This window comes from Meles meles, chromosome 6, assembly GCF_922984935.1.
Source record: "Meles meles chromosome 6, mMelMel3.1 paternal haplotype, whole genome shotgun sequence".
NCBI lineage: Eukaryota > Metazoa > Chordata > Mammalia > Carnivora > Mustelidae > Meles > Meles meles.
This window is the reverse complement of record NC_060071.1, coordinates 73,300,960-73,324,917: the sequence shown is the minus strand read 5'-3', so window position 1 is coordinate 73,324,917 and position 23,958 is coordinate 73,300,960. Positions and strand designations below refer to the sequence as shown.

Genomic DNA, 23,958 nt, shown 5'->3' with positions numbered 1-23,958 from the left:
TTAATTTTGCTCTTTAGGTTTTGTTGTGTTTTTCTTTTGACAGTGGGCACATATTATTTAAGAATATAAAATTGTCACCAGAAAAAAACTAGCCAGACTGTAATTATGTTGTAATAAATAACAATCATGAAATTTTTTATTCTGTCTTGTGGAGTGGCCTTAGGGCGGTTATATCCATTTATTATTTTATTAGTTGTTTGAAAGTCCTTACTTCACATTAATTTTTCAGCCTTTATTCTTAAAACATAGTGTAGGAAACAAAACAGGGTTAAACATTTATGCTTCATCTAAAGATTTTTTTCTTTAACCTTTGTTTTGTGTTTGTTTTGACTAAAGGATTGGTTACAAGACAGACCATCAAACAGAGACCTGTAAGTAAGCCTTTTCTTATCATTAACCTGAAAGTATCGTAGTTACTGGATATTGTCTTTTTTCTGTTCTTTGTGCCATTTCTTAAAATACTCCTTTATATATGGATGATGATGATTTATTTTATTAATATTTTTAAAAAGATTTTCATTTATTTGAGAGGGAGAACGAGAGAGAGAGAGCCACAAACCAAGGGGAAGGCAGAGGGAGAATCAGACTCCCTGCTGAACAGGGAGCCCAATGTGGGTCTCAATCCCAGGACCCTGGGATCATGAGCTAAGCTGAAGGCAGACGCTTAACCAGTTGAGCTACCCAGGCTCCTGATAATTATTTATTTTAGTGCTTTTGTCTCTACATAGAAGAGATTGGGAAAACTCATTTTTTATGAGTTAATGTATACATTTTAGTTATTTTGTATACTTACACTGTTATTATAGCCATACTGTAATTACTACTCTACTAAAATCTTCCTTATAATGATACAATTATGATTTTATTTAGTCCTATTTCCAACTTGCTATTGAATTATTCAGAGATCTACTTTGACACTTTAGCTTTGCAGTTGGCTGACTTCTGTGCCCATCATAAGCAACAAGCCTTGCACCTGCTTTTGGTAAGATAATTAGAGTAGTAATTATACAGTATACATTAGAAAGTCTGCATATAGGGAGATCCATGACAAAGCTGACATGGTAACCCAGAATCCAAAGTAGAAACAAAAGGCAATCTGATAGGTCCCAGCAAAGTAAAAATTTTTAGTACAGATTAAGCATAAAGATAAAGAATCAGGGGCGCCTGGGTGGCTCAGTGGGTTAAAGCCTCTGCCTTCGGCCCAGGTTATGATCGCAGGGTCCTGGGATCGAGCCCCACATCGGGCTCTCTGCTCAGCAGGGAGCCTGCTTCCTCCTCTCTCTCTGCCTGCTTCTCTGCCTACTTGCGATCTCTGTCTGTCAAATAAATAAATAAAATATTTAAAAATAAAAAGATTAAGAATCAAAGATAATCTATGTGTTTCCAGCCTGAGAATTAGTATTATATAATTCTAAAGAACATTTAAAAAAAAAAAAAGTCCTCATGTTTTGATGCCCATTTAATATAGGAAGCATGGTTGAGTTACTTTCATATATGGGCTACCTGAGAAAGAAATTACATATTCCACAGTGTTCCCTATTTTCTTCTGTCTCCCAGAAATATACATGAATATATAGAGAAAAAGTAAACCAGGTGCCACATGGATATGCAGTATTCGGGTTCTTTGGATATTCTGGGCTTGCATGGCATTCAGAAGACCAATCTATAATTAGATCTCTTCAGAGTGTACGGTCTTTTATAACCAAAACCGTAGGATGTAAATGCAGAATAGGTGCTTGAAGTTAAGATTCACTCAGCTAACTAAAGAACGTCTCATAGAATGTTGAGCCATAGAAATACCCAGAAAGGTGGAGTTGGTTAGCACTCTTTGGTTCCTGAGAAAAGAGTAGTTCATTAGCAAGGGGATGAGGGTGGGGTCAAAATACTTAGTATGCTAAAATATTTATATTAAGGTGAAAATCAATGGGAAACATCAGGATCAGATCAAAGGTAAGAACTGGGAAGAGATGCAGAAGTTCCCTACTTCAGAGGAACTTTCTGAATCTGGTCTTTTTAGTCCTGAGCAAGGCCCCAAAGCAGTCTGATGGGAAAGCTAAGTGTCTAACCCATTTTGTTTGATTCTTATTGCATTCTCCTATTATACTTGCCTAATTTGCACTGGAATTCATGGAATTAATAGACCCTCCACTTGGTTATAACTAAATATATTCAATATTGGAAAAAATATTGGAAAAAATTTTTCAACATTATAAATTAAGCTATGCCAAATGATGGCTGTTTGCTGTTCTCTCAGTTCTTTGCCCATCAATTCTGTTGAAGTATTTTTAGAATTTTGCAGTTATTTCAAGGCATTCTTAAGGTATAGTACAGAATTAATCTCCATGAATAGAGAAGTCATGGAGCAATTTACTCTCTTAGTACTGGAACCTTCAGTTTGGCAGCAAACCACTAATAATATTTATATAAGCATAAATTAGAGGTACAAGTTGATAAAGTATGTGTATATTGATATTCATATCTGTGTATGAATTTGACATTGACTTGAGGGAAATGGCATATACTCAAAAGTGAGTCTGGATCTCAGAATTACTCTGTTAGTATTCTATTAAATAATCATAATAACTATAAAATAAAAAATTATGGTAGCCAAAACAAAAATTGTGTCGCAGCTTATATTTTTGGTTTTCTTTAGGCCAACTGAAGAAGGAACCTTAAATGGTGAGTCCATGTGGTAGATTTAATGTGAAAAAAATGAAGATTATATGGGACCTGGTTATAGCAAATACCTCATTCTAGCCAAGAAACTTTAGACTTCATGTTTGAAAGAGCCAAGGTAGTAAAAATTTCTTCCCTCAGCTAGTTTTTCTTCTAGCAGCCTCAGAAATACATGAACTCTCCATGTAATTGCTACCATGTCTTTACTATCACCCTACCCACTTCATCCCTGTGACATAGTCTGCACTTTCCCTTGTAGTCCCTGTTTTAGTGAATGATATTCGTTCAGTCAGTTGGGTCAGACCCAAGGAGGAGTTATTCCTGACCCCCTTGACCTTGTACTCCCCAAGTCCTGTTGTATTTACCTTTTAAATATCTCTAGAATCCATCTTCCAGTATACATCATGCTGCTGCTTTCCATTCACCCCCTTCATCATTTTTTAAACCTTTTACTGAAGTGTATATAGCATGCATATAAAAAAGTAGAGATAAGCCTCCACCTCAGTGAATTCTCACTAGGTGAGTATATCCATGTAATTAGCACCCAGATCACAAAACAGCTCCTCATAGCCTCTTCTTGTTGTAACCTCTGCCCCTAAATAACACAGTGTATTAGTTTTGTCTGTGTGTATGGAATCACAAAGTGTGTACTTTTTTGTCTGGCTTTTTCCCCCTAACATATGTTTGTGAGATTCATCAGTATTTTTGTGTGTCATGGTAGTTGGTACATTGTCATTACTACATGATACTTCCTTGTGTGAATATATTGAGTATATCCATTCTGTTATTTGATGGGTATTTTAGTAGCTTCTACTGTATGATTATTATGAATAGGCTGTAGTGAGCATTCTTGTCCATGTTGTTTGGTAAACATATGTATTTTCTGTTGGGCATGTACCTGGGAATGGACTTCATAGGTTGTAGGGTGTATATATGTTCACATTTAGTAGATAGTGCCACGTAGGTTTTTTTTCCTTTTTTTAAACTGTGTTATATTAGTCACCATACAGTACATCATTGGTTTTTGATGTAGTTTCCCTGATTCATAGCTTACGTATAACATCCAGTGCTCCATGCAGTACGTGCTCTCCTTAATATCCATCACTGTAGGTTTTTAAGAGTTGTGCCAGTCAGGTTCCCTTGCATTCTGTCTTCTGTGCTGCCACCAGACTGATTCTCTTCTGCTTTACATTTCCCCCCTGTCATTCCTTCCTTAACATGGCATATTTGGTTCCTAACAATTAGGTATTCCCTGATTCTGTAGCTTCATTTTCTATAGGTATGCCTGTACTCTTGCTCATTAATTTGTAGTCTTGGTTACATATCCAAGTACTTGTGGAGAATCACTTAATGCCAACACATAACTACAGAATTAGAATATTTTGGAGTGATATCTGGGCAGGTGCATTGAAAAATGCATTGAAAAAGTCCCACAGATGATTCTGATTTGTATTTATTATAAATTTATATAAAAATTTTATTTTTATAAATTTATATAAAATTTATATTTATATAAATTTATAATATATTTTATATAAATTCATATTTATATATGAATATAGGTAAATGTATATATTATTGTTATATATGAATATAGGTATATGTATAATATATGAATATATTATATATGAATATAGGTAAATGTATAAATATATATTTATATAAATATATAAAATATATTTATATAAATTCATGTTTATTATAAATTTATATATTATATAACATATAAAATTAGTATTGAAAACTGCTGTTCTAGTCATACTAAACAACTTGCAGTTTCTCAAGTATAGCATGCGCTTTAACAATTCCATGCCTTTGCAGATGTTGCTGTGACCACACCACTGCCTTCCAAACTACACTCGTTTTGCACTTCTCTTTTCTGAGACATTCTTCAACCTTCTTTCAAGCAGGAGGCATTTGGTACCCCTCCTCTAAAGTCCTATTAGTATATATACATCATATATACACATGTATATGCTATAGTCCATATATATGTATATGTTATATATATAATGTGTATATTTTATAGTTAGTACATGTATTAAAAATGTTGACTGACTTCCTTCTCTTACAAGACAGTATTTTCTTTTTCATTTATAGTCTAAAAACTTAACACATAGCAGATTCAGTTTTTTCTCATTCTATGTATTATAGTTAAAAAGTGAAATCCTCTTGGGGGAAAATAGTCTTTTAAACTACTCGGAGGTACACGTTTACAATTCAGATCAGGAAATACTTGATAAAACATTAAAAAAATAATTTTAAACCAAAAAAAAAAAAAAAGTGAAATCCTCAAATACATTTAAATATGGAGCAGGGGTTTTGGGGGTATGTTTCATATTCCAGAGTTCATCTTCTTATGGTCAGCCCACTTAAATTGGTTACTTGGCTACAGTCCCCACCTCCTAAAGGTTGAAAACTAAAAGGTATTTTTCTTTTTGACCAGGGGAGTATAGGAAGAATACAGTTTATGACAGGAGAATGTCAAACGTGCCTTTTTTCTTTTCAGGTATCCCACTGCACAGTTAGGATTAATCTGGCATAATAAAAAAGAGTAATACAGCAAACATGTGATGAATATATTTTACTGTTTTTTTCTGTTTTTGAGAAAAGAGCTTACATGAAGGAACTTAGGATGATTATAAGAGAATAAGCAAAAATTATGCCACATTAGTACTTTTAAAAGGGTTTCATTTGTTTATTTGCCATTTTAGGTCTTGCTTCTCCGTTTAAACCAGTTATGGATACAAATTACTACTACTCAGGTCAGTACTATTAAAAACAAAATCTTAACAATATTTTGAGCTTTTAGGGATTTCATTATTTTTCTCTCATTTTTGTGCAGCTGTGGAAAGAAATAATTTGATGAGATTATCCCAGAGCATTCCATTTACTCCTGTGCCTCCAAGAGGTAAATCCTAAAAGTAAAGAAGTGAAAGGGAAAATAGACCTTTTATTAATAATGTGATATTTAACTATTATATAGAACATAGGTGGTGACAGAAGGAAGGGTCACATTAAGTATCTTTTACATAGAAACTTTTATTAGCAAGAGTCAAGTATGTTTTAAATAGAAGAAGGAATCATCAGAATTATTAGATTTCTCTGTTTCTGGCTTATCCAGAAGTAACAGTGTATTCTAATTCAGAAAGGTTCTTAATCCATTGTCTAGTAAAGAAAGCATAGATAATTTGACATCACAGGGTTTGTGGAATAGTTGCTTTCTTAAAAAGTTTTTCTTGAAAATGTTCATAATTTCAAAAATGCTTATCATTACTAAATACACATGAATTTTAGAGATATTAGTAGATTCTTGATTTCTGAGAATTTGTTGCCCTTAAACTTCCTTTATAAAATGACAAACAACTTTGTCCAGTTCAATTTCTGTTCCTTACTTAATCTTAACAAAAGATACCTGCTAATTTTTGTCTACTTTGTCATTTTAAGGGTCATAATTTGACCTCAGAATGTGTCCATTCATTTTGCAGGTGAGCCTGTCACAGTATATCGCTTGGAAGAAAGTTCACCCAGTATACTGAATAACAGCATGTCTTCTTGGTCACAGCTCGGCCTCTGTGCCAAAATAGAGTTTTTAAGTAAAGAGGAGATGGGAGGTGGTTTACGGAGAGCTGTCAAAGTACAGTGTACCTGGTCAGAACATGACATCCTCAAATCAGGTCATCTTTATATTATCAAATCTTTTCTTCCTGAGGTGGTTAACACATGGTCAAGTATTTATAAAGAAGATACAGTTCTGCATCTCTGTCTCAGAGTAAGTGCTAGTGAATGCGTAACAGTGGAACATTATTCGAGGTTCATCTTTTCACTTCTAAAGTTCGTTAAACCTATTAAGATCTTAGTTTCAGTGTTCAACAAGGTATTTTTTGTGTGTTGTTGTTGTTCTGTAGGAAATTCAACAACAGAGAGCAGCACAGAAGCTCACATTTGCCTTCAACCAGATGAAACCCAAATCCATACCATATTCTCCAAGGTAAATCTTGAAATATTTCTTAACATCTTTTGGTTTCACGTGGGTAGCATTCTTTTTGACCTTCATTGTTAATGCTGAATATTTAATTATTCACCCATTTTAAAGCTCAATTATAATTTTGTTCTAATTTATTTAACTATTAACTATTATACTTAGTTAAAATAGTTAAATATAGTTAAAAATCAACTATTTAAATTAAATTAAAAGCTACTTAAACTTTAAATAGCTAGAAATTTAACTATTAGTTATAAAATTATTAATTTCTAATCTATTTAAATATTTTTCATAAGGTTCCTTGAAGTTTTCCTGCTGTATTGCCATTCAGCAGGACAGTGGTTTGCTGTGGAAGAATGTATGACTGGAGAATTTAGAAAATACAACAATAATAATGGTGATGAGATTATTCCAACGAATACACTGGAAGAGATCATGCTAGCTTTTAGCCACTGGACTTACGAATATACAAGAGGGGAGTTACTAGTACTTGATTTGCAAGGTAAATTTATTAAAGTATTGCTAAAGTGAAATTGTGCAGTAGATTCTCACCTAGTCATATGTTATGAATGATAAACAGAAATCCACTAACTTGTAGATAGGTAAAACCATGGGTCGGTAACGAAGCTATTACTAAAAAGTAAGTAACAGCCACAGCATATAACCATCAGGGCCCTGAATAGTGGCATCTTGTTATTTCAATTGTTATTTAGGTAATACAGAGGTTTTGATAAGCAAAAACATATGCAATCCACTATTCTACTCTTAGATGTGTATGTAGCCCCAGTCTTTTTTTTTTTCTTTCTTGAGATTTTATTTATTTATTTGACAGAGAACACAAACAAGGGGTATGGCAGGGAGAGGGAGAAACAGGCTCCCCTGCTGAGCAGAGAGCCTGGTGTAGTCCTGGGATCATGATCTGAGCCGAAGGCAGATGCTTAACCCACTGAGCCAACCAGGCATCCCATAGCTTCAGTCTTTTAAAATTAAAAAGAGGGAGTGCCTGGGTGGCTCAGTGGGTTACAGCCTCTGCCTTCAGCTCAGGTCATGGTCTCAGGGTCCTGGGATCGAACCCCACATCGGGCTCTCTGCTCAGCAGGGAGCCTGCTTCCTTCTCTCTCCCTGCCTGCCTCTCTGCCTACTTGTAATCTCTGTCTATCAAGTAAGTTAATAAAATCTCTAAAAAAAAAAAATTATAAAAACTTTTTTGAAACAGTAATAAGTGTATCTGTTGTTCCTGATGTTTATGTTATATATCATTATGACTTAAACTACCTAAATACTTAGTGGAATAAAACAACCATTTTATTTGCTTACAGTTCTTTGGTTCAGGAATTTGGATGGGACATAGTGAGGATGGCTCATCTCTGCTGTCTTCTCAGAGGGTTTGAATGGTTAGAGCGTAAGCATGGAGAGCTTGCTGGAGTCAAATGTCTGAGGTTTCTGTTCACTGACATCTGAATCCCTCAGTTCTCCACCATGTGATCTCTCCACATGGCTATTTAACTGGGTACTTTCTTATAGCCTGGTAGTTTCAGGTAGTTAGACTTTTACATAGCAGCTAGCTTCCTCCAGAGAGAAGGCAGTAACTCTTAGGACTAGGTCCAGAACTGGTGCAGATCTCTTCCTCTGCATTTTACAGTCCAGGTGATAAGGATAGCTCAGATTCAAGAGGTGGTGAATGGCTTCTGAGTAAATACTGCTAATTGAGTAAAGTAGCGTGTATACAAAGAAGGAAAAACTGGTCATAACCGTTTTTGCAGACAGACTCTAATACAGATAAAAGGGGGAAAAAACAGAAATTGTGGCTTGGAGAGGGCAGTTTGCTTACAGTAATGTCTGAAGCTTCACAACAGGGTCAAAGGAAAGTAAAATTTTACGAGTAATTTGCCAACTCTGCCTGAGTGATACTTTCACATGATAGCTTCCATAATTTGTTTTTCCTTAAAGAGCAGCCTTAATTTCAAATGTCAACACAGACCAGATTTCAAAATCACAAAGGTGATTATTTAGAATGTTTATCACTTAATGACTTTTTTATTATAGACATAGTCACAAATATCAGGGATTGTGCTGAAAAGCAGATGGCATTGATTCAAGCTCAAGAAAGAATCTGTGTAAAAATAACTATCCTTTTTTTAGTAGTTCACCATTTTATACAAATGATTTAGTAGTATATATAGTGACAACTGGTATATATTATTAGATGGGTCAATCCAGTTAAGTAAAAAGGATCTTAAAGTTTCTTCTTTTTTTTTTTTTTTAAGATTTTATTTATTTGACAGAGATCACAGGTAGGCAGAGAGGCAGGCAGAGAGAGAGGAGGAAGCGGGGCTCAATCCCAGTACCCTGGGATCACGACACAAGTGGAAGGCAGAGGCTTTAACCCACTGAGCCACCCAGGCGCCCCTTAAAGTTTATTCTTAAATAAGTATCATTTAATTATCTTCAGACATGCATAGGAGGTAAAGCCAAACTGATTTTGTCTGAAACAGTTAATTTGAAAGATGAGAGTTAGTATGCCAGGCTGGGTCATTTAGTAGGACTTGCAACTCTTTTTTCTTTTAAAGATTTTATTTATTAATTTGAGAGAGAGAATGTGTTTACAAGCAGGGAAGGGGCAGAAGGCAATGAAAGCAGACTCCCTGCTGAGCAGGGAGCCCAACACAAAGGTCCATCCCAGACCCCCAAGATCATGACCTGAACTGAAAACAGACACTTAACCAGCTTAGCTACCCAGACACCCTAGGACTTGTCAACTCTTGATCTCAGCGTCATGAGTTCAAGCCCCATGTTGAGAGTAGAGCTTACTTTGAATAAATAAAAAGATGGAAGTTCTTTTCAATAAGCAAAGTAGTTGTGATGTTCTTTACATCATTAATATGTTCCTGGAGCCATTTTTCTTAGGAATATTTGACACAGTTACTACAGACAAGTTAAGCAATATAGAAATACATAAAGAACAGTTTTCCATCTTTACTGTTTCTCTACCTCTGTGAAGACAAATACACAGACGCTTTTTTTTCCTTACCTTTTTTTTTGTCTTTTTCTTAAGAGAGAGCGCAAGTGGGGAGGGGCAGAGGGAGAGAGAGGATCTTCAGCAGGCTCCATAGTGTGGAGCCCAACTCAGGGCTTAATCTCACGACCCTGAGATCATGACCTGAGCTGAAATCAAGAGTTGGACACTTCTGACTGAGCTACCCAGGCGCTCCTTTCTTCCTTATTTTTAAATCATTTTGTTTTGTGTTGTGATTTTCCTCCAACTAGGATGATGCTGTGTGTGTGTCTGTGTCTGTGTGTATTTCACTTGTTTTTTTTTTTTTCCTAATAGTATATCATGGGCATCTTTTGGGTCATTACTGATAAATCTAAGTTATTCCTTTTAATATCTGCATAACTTATAATATGGAGGAGTGACATGATTAACTCTCTTTTTTTGTTGGGTTTTTTTTTTTTTTTTTTTTTTTTGCTGCTACACACAATGCTACAACAAGCATACTCATGGACTACTACTTTTATTTCCATAACATAGATTCTTGAATTGGCTTAGTGAGAAGAGTTGAGTGCAATTTTTTAAAAAATATTTATTTTTGAGAGAGAGAGAGACAGAGCATGAGCAGGGGGCTAGGGTAGAGGGAGAAGCGGACTCCCTGCTGAACAGGGAGCCTGATGCAAGACTCAGTCCCGGGAGCCTGAAATCATGACTTGAGCCAAAAGCAGACGGCTAACTAATTGAGCCATCCAGGCACCCCTAGATGAGTGCAATTTTAATAGCTGCTGTGAGTTACTTTTCTAAAAGGGTAAGAGCACTGGAATTTATATGTAAGACTGTATGTGAGTGCCTGTTTCTCCACAGACTTTTTTCTTTTTTTTTTAGGATTTATTTATTTATTTTATTTGAGAGAGAGCGTGAGCGATTGGAGAGGAAGGGTAGTGGGAGGAGGAGAGAGTCAAGCAGACTCTGCACTGAGCACGGAGCCAACAGGGGCTGGGGGCTCAATCTCACAATCCTGAGATCAGGACCTAAGCTAAAACCAAGAGCTGATGCTTAACTGACTGCACTACCCAGGTGCCCCTCCAGTATTGAATATTCTTAATCTTTGCCAATCTGATAAGTAGTAGGTCAGTACATAGTCTTTATTTATATGAATAAATAGATAAGAGAAACTGAACATATTTAACTACACTTTTAATACTGCTGGGAAAGGATGAAGGTAAAGGAAGATGTTTGCAATCTTATTCTTCATGTAACCTGAATCTTGCAAGAAGATATATTCATGTGTTAATGTATGAGTTTTAAATATCCAAAACACTTTTAAAAGGGCCTATAAATTACCCAATTGTTCTTTGCTAACTAAGTTGAAAAAGGGATGGGGCACCTGGGTGACTCAGTTAAGAATCCGACTCTTGATTTCAGCTCAGGTCATGAGATCGAGTCCTGCATCCAGCTCTATGCTCAGTGGGGAGTCTGCCCTCCTTCTGCTTGCATTTGCTTGCTCTCTCTCTCTCTCTCAAATAAATAAATCTTTAAAAAGGTGGGGGAGATCATGTAGACCTTTTTTTTAACATAAGTAGATGTTTATTTGCAACTTTGTCCCTGTTTGCATCACAAGCAAGTGCCATTGACTGACTCTGACAATTAACTCTATTTCTGGTGTAGGAGCTGTTTGTCTTTGGTACAGTGTTAAGGTCATAAGTCAGATTATGAAATAACAAGAGAGAAGAACTACAGTCGAATTGTTTAACATCATAATTGTTTGATGCTGTAAAATCTCATGACTTTTCATTATGCAAATGTCAGTGTTTATATCGATCGTATAAATTGTCTTTTTTTATATATACATATCAAGGTGTGGGTGAAAATTTGACTGATCCATCTGTGATTAAAGCAGAAGAAAAGAGGTAATAAATTTTAATTTCATTAAGATACTTTATAATTTCAAATTTTGCATTTGTTTGCATCAACTGCCTTTTTTTTTTTTTTTTAACTACCAATTCCACAGATCCTGTGATATGGTTTTTGGCCCAGCAAATCTAGGTGAAGATGCAATAAAAAACTTCAGAGCAAAACATCACTGTAATTCTTGTTGTAGAAAGCTTAAACTTCCAGGTAAACATTTTCTTAACCAGTCTAATTCCTAAGTTGTTAGGAAATTTGGTTACTACTATACTTGATAAGACCAAGGGCACAAATACATGTTATTTAACAAATGGATCTATGCTTTCTTTAATTGCTTATGAAAATACAAAGTTCATTGATTTAATACATACTGATCATGTGTCTGTTAGATGCCAAGAATTGTACTAGATGTTGACAATACAGTAGTGAACCAGACAAATGCAATCTATGGAATTTAGTCAGATCTTTTTTTTTTTTTTTTAATATTTTATTTATTTGACAGAGAGAGTGAGATCACAAGTAGGCAGAGAGGCAGGCGAGAGAGAGGGAGAAGCAGGCTTCCTGCTGAGCAGAGAGCCCGATGTGGGACTCGATCCCAGGACCCTGAGATCATGACCTGAGCTGAAGGCAGAGGCTTAACCCACTGAGCCACCCAGGCGCCCCTAGTCAGATCTTTAATACTGACAGGATTAACAGGGAGTTATAGGACTGTATAAATGCCAAACAGAAGAACTAGAACAGGTAAGCAAATCACTTAACACAAACTTAAGAGGTTGGGGAATCCTACCTGGGGAACTGACAGATTGCCTAAAATTGAAGGTTAAATAGACTTTCAAGTTAGCCTGGAGTAGTTGGAGAAAGAGTAGTCTGTGAAGCAGGAACAGATATATTCTCTCAGGATTGTAATTTTTTATATTTAAAGAATTATAAATTATTATTGAATCTAAGTTATAGCACAAACCTAGTGGTTCTCACCCTTTGGTGTGCATCAGCATCCTTGTGGAACTTCTTAAAAATTATAGGTCTCTGGGACTCACCCTTGAGTTGTATTTTTTAAAGTCCCTGTCATTATAACCAATAATGCAGTAGTTAGAACCAGACTGCATGGCTCCAGAAAATACCTACATTATAGAAGTATAGTTTTTGTTTGCTTATTTGTTTGAGGATTAAATGAGTTGGTATTTGTGAAGTATTTAGAACAGTGCCATGCATATAATAAGCATGTAAATGGTATGTTTTTTACCTTCTTAGTTGTTCGTTATGAGTATACAAGAAATACATTAATTTTTATGTTTGTTTTTTGTTTATTGACTTGTATCCTGCAACTTCTAAACTCCCTTAATTCTAGGAGTTGTTTTTGTTTTGTTTTATAAACTCCCTGAAATGTTCTGTGTAGATAGTAGAGACAGTTAAATTACTTCCTTTCCAACCTACGTACCATTTTTTTCTTTTTCTTGACTTTTTGCACTGGCAAGGAATTCTAGTACAGTGTTGAATACGAATAGCGAAAGTACTACTTTGTTCCCAATCTTGAAAGGAAAGTGTTCAGTCCTCCACCATTAACATGGTGTTAGCTTGTTAGGGTTTTGTAGATGTACTTCATGAAGTTGAGAAAATTTTCTTCTACTTGTTTCTTGAAAATGCTTATCCTGAATGGTGTTTAATTTTGTCAGGGTTTTGGGGTTTTTTTGTTGTTGTTTGGGTTTTGCATCTATTTATATGGTCATTTGTTTTTTCTTCTTTAATAGGTTAATATTACATTGTATTGCATTGATTTTTGAAATGTCGAACCAGTCATTCAGGACAGACTGCTTTGTCATGATATATTATCCTTTTTTATGTATTGTTGAACTCTGTTTGCTCATATTTTGTTGAGGCTTTTTCATCTGTGTGCATAAATAATATTGTTCTATGTTTCTTTTACCTTTTACTGTCTTTTGGTATCAGGATAATACTGACCATAAAAATAAGTTAGAAGTTTTCACACTTCTTTTGTTGTGGGGAGTAGATTGTTTAGAATGGATACTCTCCCCCTTTTAAATGTTTGTTAGAATTGTCTAGTGAAGCCATCTCATTGTAAAGTTCTTTGTCAGATTGTTTTAAATAAGTTTAATTTTTTAGGCGGATATATGACTATTGGGGTTATCCATTTTTTTAGTGAGTTTTAGTAGTTTACATCTTTCAAGGAATTGGCTTATTTAAATTGTCAGATTTATGGGCATAGGATTATTTATATATTAATCTCATATTTTTAATGTTTGGGGTCTCTTGAAATCCTCTCCGTTATTATGGTAATTTGTCTTTTTTTGTTTCTTGGTTATTCTGGTTACAGTGTCAATTTTATTGATACTTTGAAAGTACGAACTTTTCATTGTTTTACTCTACTTTCTGTTTTAAATTTTACTGATTTATTCTCTTTATTATTTCTGTTTTTCTGCTGGCTTTCATCTAGTTTGTTCTTTTTCTTATTTGTTAAGGAAAAAAGCTTAGATTATTGATTTAAGACCTTTTTTTGTTTTTTATTTATTTTTTATTTTTAAAATATTTTATTTATTCATTTGACAGAGAGAGACAGCAAGAGGGGGAGTACAAGCAGGGAAAGTGGAGTTGCAGGGCTCCATCTCAGGACCCTGGGATGATGACCCAAGCTGAAGGCAGACGCTTAACGACTGAGCCACCCAGGCACCCCGAGATTTTTTTTAAAAATTTATTTATTTATTTTTATTGACATAATGTATTATTTGTTTCAGGGTTACAGGTGTATGATTCATCAGTCTTACACAATACACAGTGCTCGCCACAACACATACCCTCCCCAGTGTCCATCACCCAGCCACCCCCATCCCTCTACCCTCCTCCAGTCCAACAACCCTCAGTTTGTTTCCTGAGATTAAGAGTCTCTTATGGTTTGTCTCCCTCTCTGGTTTCATCTGTTTCATTTTTCCTTTCTTCCCTATGATCGTCTGCCTTGTTTCTCTCATGCCACGTATCAGTGAGATCATATGATAATTATCTTTCTCTGATTGACTTATTTCCTTTAGCATAATACCCTCTAATTCTGTCAACGTTGATGCAAATGGCAAGAGTTCATTTTTTGATGGCTGCCTACTATTCCTGTGTGTGTGTGTGTGTGTGTGTGTGTGTGTGTGTGTGTGTACATCTTTATCCATTCATCTGTTGATGGACATCTGGGCTTTTTCCATAGTTTGGCTATTGTGGACGTTGCTGCTCTAACCATTGGGGTGCACGTGCCCCTTCAGATTACTACATTTGTATCAATGGGGAAATTGAGAACTTTTCTAAGAAAAGATTTACTGCTATAAATTTCTCTTTAAGCATTACACTGACTGCATCCCATAAGTTTTGGTGTTTTATTTTTGGTTTTATTTTATTTAAAATATTTCTTATTAAAAAATAAAAAATAATAAAATAAAATGTTTCTTATTTTTCTTGACCTTATTTTCTGACCTAGGGACTATTTAGAAGTGTCTTTCTTAGCTTTCAAATATATATTAATTTTCCAGATAGCTTTCTGTTGTTGACTTTTTTTTTTTTGTTTAATTCCATTATAAGAGAGCACGCTTTTGTATGGTTTCAATTTTGAAAGTTTTTTTTTAACCTTAATGTAGTTTCCCTGTGAATGTTATATATCCACTTGAAGAGAATATTATAATGTTGATGGAGTGTTCTATAAATGTTAATTATGGAAAGTTTTTTGATAATGTTCAGGTTTTCTGGCGTCCTTGATGTTTTGTCTCCTTGTTCTGTTGATTACTTAGAAAGGAGGTCTTGAAAGTACAGTTATGGATTTGTCTGTGTTGCCTTTCAGTTCGTCAGTTTTTTCTTCATGCGTTTTGAAGTTTTGTCCTTAGGTACATACACATTTACAGTTGCTGTGTCTTCTTGGTGAATTGATTCTTTTTATCATTATGGAACACCATGGTAATTTTCCTTGTTCTGAGAAGTCTACTTTATCTGATATTAACATAGCTACTCCAGCTATTTTTTGATAAATGCTTTTATCAAATATATTTTCCCATTCTGTTTACCTATATATGTTAATTGTATTTAAAGTGGGTTTCTTTAAAAGAAAAAATGTGGGATCTAAGCATATAGTTGGGTCTTAGGTTTAATTTGTTTTTTGTTTTGAAGTTTACAGTTTCCATTTTTTTTTCAAAGATTATATTTATTTATTTGACAGACAGAGATCACAAGTAGGTAGAGAGGCAGGCAGAGAGAGGGCAAGGGAAGCAAGCTCCCTGCAGAGCAGAGAGCCTGATGCGGGCTCGATCCCAGGACCTCGGGATCATGACCTGAGCCAAAGGCAGAGGCTTTAACCCACTGAGCCACCCAGGCACCCCTACAGTTTCCATTTTTAACTGGCATTTCAGACTTTTTACATATAATGTAATTACTGATATGGTTAGATTTATGTCATATTATCTTGTTTTCTGATTGACGCCTTTGTTTGGTTTGTTTGTTTCCACCCCTCTTTTCTGTTTCAGTATTCTGTTTTATCTCTATGTTTAGTTTTTTAGTGCTTGCTCTTAGTTTTTCCTAACAAGAATATGTGTGTTTTGCTTTTGTTCGTGAAGGGTATTTTTACTGGATCTAGAATTTTAGGTTGATACTGCTTTCTTTCAGGGCTTAGAAAATGTTCTGTCTCTGGCCTGTGCTACCTCTGATGAAAATTCCACCGTTGTTTGAATTGTTCTTTCCCTATCTGTGATGTGTCATTATAATCTAGTTCCTTTCAAAATTTGGATTTTTAGTGGTTTGATTCTGATACGTCTAGTTATAGCTTTCTCTGAGTTTATCTTGATTCAGGTTTACTTAGCTTCTTGAATTTACAGATTTACAATTTTTATCAAATTTGGGGAGTTTTAAGCCCTTCTTCAAGTATTTGTTCTGCAGCAGTCTCTTTACATCTCTTCTGGGGCTCCCATAGAATATTAGACTTTTTGATATTGTTTCGCAGGGACTTGAGTGTCTGATTTTTTTCCTTAAAAATTATTTTTTATCTGTTGTTTTAGATTGGATAATTTCGATTGATGTATCAAGTTCACAGACTCTTTGCTTATTCTTCATTTCTTGATTGTCCTATCCATGCACTGGATTTGTTGTTTCAGTTATATTTTCCAGCCCTATAACTTCCTTTTGGTCCTTTTAAACTGATATTTCTCTGCTGAAAACTTGTTTTTCTATTCTTCTGAGGTCTGTTTGCCCTGTGTCATGGAGTGTGGTTATAGTAGCTGGTTTAAAGTCTTTAATCATCTCTGTAATCTTGAGGTTAGCATGTCTTGCCTTTTTTGAGATTCTTTGAGATATTTCTAGTTCTTTGTATCTCCAATAATTTTAGCTGGATATTTTGAAATTATGAGATTCTGGGTCATATTAAAAATACTCTAAAGAGTGTCAATTTTTTTTTTTTTCCAAATTTTTTTTTTTCCCTTTTTAAGAGTGTCAATTTTTGTTGTTTATGTTAGTAGGCAGCTCAGTTAAGCTCAGTTTACAGTCCCTGTCTACCTTTTGTATATGTGATTCCAATGTCAGTTTGGTTTTCAAAGCCTTTGCAGTATTATTCTGATTTCTTTCACTGTAAACAGACATGGTCAAGTCTGGGAATTGACTGGAGGTTTGCACCATAGTTTAGTCCTCAAAGCCTCTCCTGTGCTGTCATTCCAAATGTGTGCCATTAGAGGGTGAACTTGGGATTTCTAATACAAATTTAGAGTGCCCCTCTCCATTTTCTTCCATTCCATGATTTCTTCCAAACTTTGTGATTCTGAAGGGCCTGTTTTGGGGCAGGGTGGAGGGGCCAGGAACAGAGCAGATAACTCTGATTAGAAAGCCAGGATTGTGGCCTCCCTATATTGTCGCACATTTCCTTCAGCTGAGCCCACTTCTGATACTAAGTGTCAAGGAAAAAGAAACTTTTTAAATCATAAAGATAGTGATTTTTAGTTCTTGTGGCCCCTGGGAAGGGTTTTTATCTTGGAATTACAGGTACTTGCTCAGCTGCCACTACCCTGAGTCCATCTCCGTGACTGGGGGTTGTCTTAGGTAACATCCAGAGGAGCAAAAAGAGAAAAATAAGAAAGAGGGCATTTCCCTCAAGATTTTCCATTCCACAGAGTCCTCCTTCCTGATCCTCTGGCCAGGAAATTCTAGAGTTTTTTCTGTCCATGCTCACTGTACATTTCTGAGATCAAGTGGTATGTAATTCTAAGCCTGGAAATAAAAGAGGGGAAAAAACCCCCAGAACACTCCCACTAATGGAGGTCATTCTTCAAGTTTTGATCCTCTTCCTTGATGTATTTGCTCATTCTTTTCAGGAGTCTCAGAGAGTGGCCTTATGTTTATGTGAGGAATTTTAACTTGTACTATGTGGAAAAGATAAAATTGAATGTGTTTAGTCCATTTTAGCCAAAACTAGAACATAACAGTGGTGAATTTAACAGGCAGCCCAGATATAATTTTTATTTGGTTATTATATAATAAATTATATTACTTAAAATGGTATATAAATTATGTGTCATTTGGAGCCAATGATAATTTAAGTATAGTATATCTATTTTTAAAACTATTATTATAATCAGGATTTTATAGCTTGAAAGAGACCTAAAAGCAGTCCAGTCAAAATCTGTCGTTGTCCAGAACATATCATTAGAAGTCACATGATTTGCCCATGGTTACACCATAAGTTAACATTTTCAGGACTTGAATTATAATTGGGTTTCTCTCCATTGTTCTTGGTGTATGATATAGCTGTAAATTAATTTGCATTCCCTAAGGCCATAGTGACACAGTCTTGGAATTAAAAATTTATCAGAACTTACTCATATAATGTAGCAAGTATGTATTTAGATATTGAATACAGGCTATCACTCAAAATAAAGAGTTCATATTCTGAGTGCCAGTTCTATTTTATGTAGAGATAAAGAAGTATATGGATATGTGTAGGACTGTGGTTAGTTTTAAGTTAAATTTGTTATTATTGCATTGTTTTCCAATTCTGCAGCCATTGTCTATAACTCCCAAAGTGATTTCATCCTATCCCATAGCTGTAAATGTAATCCAAATACTGATAATATCAAACTTAACTGAAGACATACTGTCTTTCCTGAGCTCCTGTTTCTTTATTCAGTTTCCTACATCTCTACTGGGATACCTTATAGCATCTTTATAAGTAGTACGTCCATTGCAGAATTCCGGACTCATTTCCCACCCCTACACTTCCCTATCTCATTGTTTACCCAGTTGCTCAGGCTCAAAACTTAAAAGCTGATTGGTTTTTCTTCTCTCACCTTTCATAGCCAATCTGTCAAATTCTGTCTGCTCTTTTTCTGAATGAAGTCTTCCTAGAATTCATCCATTTCTCTTAATCCTCATTGCCACCATTTGTTCCTGTGTTCTTGCCAAATGCCCTTAACAAGACTTCACATGACAATCAGAATAGTCACTTAAATTTGATTATGGGGGCACCTGAGTGGCTCAGTAGGTTAAAGCCTCTGCCTTTGGCTCAGGTCATGATCCCAGGGTCCTGGGATCGAGCCCCGTATCGGGCTCTCTGCTCAGCAGTGAGCCTGCTTCCTCCTCTCTCTCTCTGCCTGCCTCTCTGTCTACTTGTGATCTCTGTCTCTCAAATAAATAAATAAAATCTTAAAAAAAAAATTTGATTATGTTCCTCCTTCAACACTATTTAATACCGTCAGCTTCATACCTTACCATTTGCATCCCATAGATCAGGGGTCAACAACTTTGCTGTAAAAGGCAAAGTAGTAAAATATTTTAGGGTTTGTGGGCCATATGGCCTATGTCACAGCTCCCTGGCTCTACCGTGGTAGTGCAGAAATAGACAAAGGCAGTCTAAACAAATAAGCATGGCTCATTCCAATAAAACTGTTTATATGATGGACATTGGGGAGGGTGTGTCCTATGGTGAGTGCTGTGAATTGTGTAAGACTGATGAATCACAGATCTGTACCTCTGAAACAAATAATAATTATATGTTAATTTTATTTTTTTAAGATTTTATTTATTTATTAGTGAGAGAGAGAGAGAGTGAGCACAGGCAGACAGAGTAGCAGGCAGAGTCAGAAGGCAAAGCAGGCTCCCCGCTGAGCAAGGAGCCCGATGTGGGACTGGATCCCAGGACGCTGGGATCATGACCTGAGCCGAAGGCAGAGGCTTAACCAACTGAGCCACCCAGGCGTTCCCATTATATGTTAATTTTAAACAGTTAAAAAAGAAAGGCAGCAGGTGAGATTTGGCTCACTTACTATATTTTGATAACCCTTGGCCAGTAACTTCTGCTTGACCCCATTTTCTACTAGTCTTCCCCTTAGTTACTGCATTTGAGCATGCTGTCTTCTTGCTATTTTTAGGAAACACCAAGTCCATTTCCTTTTTACAGTCTGCAGTTAATCTTCCCTCTACCTAGAACACAATTCCTGGAGCTTTGAGTCATTTCTCAATATTCAGGTCTTCACTCAGATACTACCTCCTGTGCCTCTTCTGCCTAACCTTAAAAGAATGGGCTTATTCCATCTTCTCTCGGGCCCTCATCATACTGTTTCCTTCAGAGCCCTTATTATTACACAATTCTGTTATTTTTTTTGTTTCTCTTCAGCCACAAGAATATAAGCTCCATGAGAGCAAGGACCTTGTCTGCCTTGCTTATTACTGTGTTTCCACTCTTACATAAGTTACTGACTCATGGTCAGAACATAATATTTATTGAATGAATTCATTTTTATGTGTGTAAATTTTGTGACTTTTGGATTTAAAACAACCTGCTAGACTATAGATCTGTCACATTTAGAGGAAAATTGATTTAGAAAATGTTAATTTTTCATTTTTGTGAAATACTGACTTTTTTTTCTTTTCTTTTTTTTTTTTTTTTTTTTTTTTTTTGTTGTGGGTGTGAATATAGATCTGAAGAGGAATGACTATACACCTGATAAAATTCTGTTTCCTCAGGATGAGCCTTCAGATTTGACTCTTCAGCCTGGAAATTCCACCAAAGAATCAGAAGCAACTAATTCTATTCGTCTGATGTTATAATATTACTGAATCATTGGTTTTGCCTCCACCTCACAAAAATGTTACCTTGTCATTTTTCCTTCAGGAGGAAATTGTTGAGTAATAGAGAAAAATGTGTGCAAATGAACGTGCTAATTCAGGCACAGTTAAAAGGTCAATATTCTTTTGACCTGATTAAAGTTGTCAGTCAGGAACTCCCTATAGGATACAGCTGGCAGCTGTTAAATTTTTAAGGTAAAGGAAAATTAGTATTTATAACTTTTTAAAGGGCTCTTTTTAGCAGAAGATTCATTTGACTTTGTTCTGATGAGGGTGATACCCTCTGTCATGCGGTGCAATACCATTAACCAAAGTTAAGTGTCTGTGCAGATTTTCTTGGCAGCTGGTTTACTGCCATTCAGCTAATGAAATGAAGAAATCACCCAGCCTTTTGGTTAAATGGCAAGATGTCTTCCTCAGTGTGTTTTAGTGTGTTCTAGATGTCACTAGTTCCCAGCTAGATGCTTATTGGCCATGGGAAAGGAGATGACTTACTATTCTAGATCCATAGGGATACAAGAACCCTGAGCTGAAAACCATTTTCTAAGAGGGACTTTTATGAATCAGGATTAGGCTCCATATTTAAAGATGGAGGCAGTTTTTTTGTTAAATAGAGCCCAAATTGTGCAGAAGTATTAGGGTTTTTTTTGTTTTTTTGGTTTTTTAACATTGTTTTATCAAGTCCTTGTTAAGTAGAAGAAAGCCATGGTAGACTGGTATAATCTAAACATATCAGAGAGAAACTTAACTCACTGTTCAAGAGAAGTTACCTTGTAAAAAAAGTTCAAGTGCTTTTTTCCTATCTCTGTCTGTAGTGACAACCTGGAAGCTACATACTTCTCCAAAGATTTTATTGACCAGTATATCAAATCAGAATGTAAACATAAATTCTTGCATATATTTAAAATTGTGTAGGAACATCTGAACATGAGTATTGTTTGTGGTACTTACTTAAGAAATTGAGTTGGATTATCATTATGTGATGTCGGGAGATTGCAATGTAACTTTATGCAAATAAAATGTAATTTAACTGCCCCAGATATTGTTGAATACTCAACAACAAGAAAAGCTTTCATCTGACTAAAGTTTTATGCTTTTTTTTTCTTTTTGTTTGTTTCCTAGGTACTAATTTTAATTTTTATTTAGGAAGGAGCAGTGTAAATCTTACTTGTATTCAGTAGTGTATCTCATAGATACAGACAAGGCAAGAAGAGATAAGCTGTTTAAATAGTGTTTAATATTAAAGTGGGGGGGAGAAAAAGTGTATTAAAGATATTACACTATATACATTTTGTATATCATAAAATCTTTAAAAGAAATTAAATAAATTTATTCTTGTTTACAGATGTTTAGTGAGTTTAATCATTCTGAAAAATTGTCTTATGTTTTCAGAGTACCTTGTTTTTTTTTTTATTTTCAGAGTATCAATTTTTTTAAATGAACCATTTTGTACACTTAAGCTTTTTCACTTCCTGTCCTGTATATTGTTCAGAGTGGTCTTGTTTCCTACTGTTTCTCTCTTTTTTTTAAAGATTTATTTTTAAAGAGAGAGATCAAGCATGTGTAAGCCAGGGGAGGCTTTGACAGAGAGAATCTCATGCAAACTCCCCACTGAGCATGGAGCTGGATGTGGGGCTTGATCCCATGACCCCGAGATCATGACCTGAGCTGAAATCAAGAGTCAGATGTTTAACCAACTGAACTACCCAGGCGCCCTCCCCCCTTTTAAAAATCTGTTTCTTGTTATGTCAGATATAGAGATATGGGTTATCACTATATTTAATTTTATGTTGATTATTCTCACCAGATAATAATAGTAGTGAACATTTATGTAGTACTTAATATATGCCAGGCATTAATTCGAAGTACTTTACATATGTTTACCCATTTAATCCTTAAAACAGTCTTATGAAATAGCTATTATATGATCATGTTTTGCCCATTAGAAAATAAAAGCATTAGGTAAAGTAACTTTCCTAAGATTCTTATAATTAGTATGTAGCAGCAGTAGGATTCAAACCCAGGAAGACTTGATTTTTTGTACGCTCCTGACCCATGGTATGTTGACTTTCAAGCATAATGATGAATCATTTCTGTACCAGTTCCTGCTTTCTTTTATAAATCTACTCCATAACTTCTCTTTGCTAATTCTGGAAAGTAACAGTTTTCCTGAAAACCCTATTTCTCATTCTAAAGAAGTGTGATCTTTCTTTAGATTACTGAATTTCATCATTATTACTCTGGTCCAAAAGTGTCATTTGCTTAATTTCTTTAACATTTTTTTCTCAGGTTCATCCTACTGAGAACAAATCTCCATCTCTTTACCACATTACTTCTTAAAACACTGCAGATGTTCTTTGATAATATGCCTTCATCGGTCTGATTACATATGAGCCATCATCATTTTAAAAGTAATGCATGGTTGGTTGTATTGGAACATAAGGTAAAGATTCTAAAGTGTAAAGAAAAATATAAAAATTACCCTCATTTCCCATCTTTAAGTTGAACTGTGTTGTTTTATAGTTACATCTCTTTTCCCCCATTAGATTATACACTTCACAGAGGAAAGACCCTTCAAATTTTTCACTCCTATAGCACCCAGCACCTTACATAGTACGTGATTTGTGATAGGCACAGCATTTAGAAAAAACTTTTTAAAAATGTTTTTCTGCAATACCAAACTTTGTCTTGAGGAAGCTAGATCATAGTGACATACAGTTTTTTGTGTTTAAGTGGACAATCAAGGCAAGAGTACCCAATAAATAGCCATTTATCACTCAGATCAAGTAATTACTTGCAGGAAAGAATAAATCTACAGGCAGGGATTTTTGTGATCCTCCTTATTTACTGGATCTGCTCTCATTGTTTCCTAGCTAGGTTTCACACACGGTATCTGTATTTGAGGAAGCTGACCCCTCAGATCTGTCACAACTAGCACTATTAATGTAATACTTACTAATTATGTACTGGAGTGAAGCCTCTCAACCACTCTGTCTCTGAAAACTTGGTCTGTGTCACCAGCTGAGAGCTGTCTTATTTTTGTATTTCCCTTAGTGACTTGCTGCCATGTGTGTCATAGACTATAGATGCTTAATAAGTACGTGTTGAAGAAGTACCACAGGATATTTCCAATATTAGGCCATCTGTGAGCTTTTCCTTAGATAAAATCCCAAGCTGTTGTTTTGAACCTCTGAAATAGTTTTTCTTCTCTTTGGAAATTGCTCAAACTGGAGTTTCTGACTGGGGTCCATAATAATGCCTTAGTGGTCATGGGCAGGAAGCAGGGAGGGAGAGCACATGGTTATTCTTCAGA

At 35.3% G+C, this 23,958-nt stretch overlaps 1 protein-coding gene across 1 annotated transcript in view; it reads left to right on the top strand.

Annotated features, from left to right (window-relative positions):
* Nucleotides 1–21,992, top strand: part of TRPM7 (transient receptor potential cation channel subfamily M member 7) — a 116,477-nt gene extending 94,485 nt beyond the window's left edge. Inside the window, exons 30-39 of the mRNA XM_046007338.1 lie at nt 337–371; nt 2,654–2,679; nt 5,391–5,441; nt 5,522–5,587; nt 6,165–6,448; nt 6,585–6,667; nt 6,958–7,163; nt 11,512–11,563; nt 11,665–11,771; nt 20,497–21,992. Of these exons, the coding sequence (XP_045863294.1) occupies nt 337–371; nt 2,654–2,679; nt 5,391–5,441; nt 5,522–5,587; nt 6,165–6,448; nt 6,585–6,667; nt 6,958–7,163; nt 11,512–11,563; nt 11,665–11,771; nt 20,497–20,627 (1,041 nt within the window). The 3' untranslated portion in view covers nt 20,628–21,992. The remainder of the gene's footprint in view (nt 1–336; nt 372–2,653; nt 2,680–5,390; nt 5,442–5,521; nt 5,588–6,164; nt 6,449–6,584; nt 6,668–6,957; nt 7,164–11,511; nt 11,564–11,664; nt 11,772–20,496) is intronic.
* Nucleotides 21,993–23,958: the final 1,966 nt, after the last annotated feature.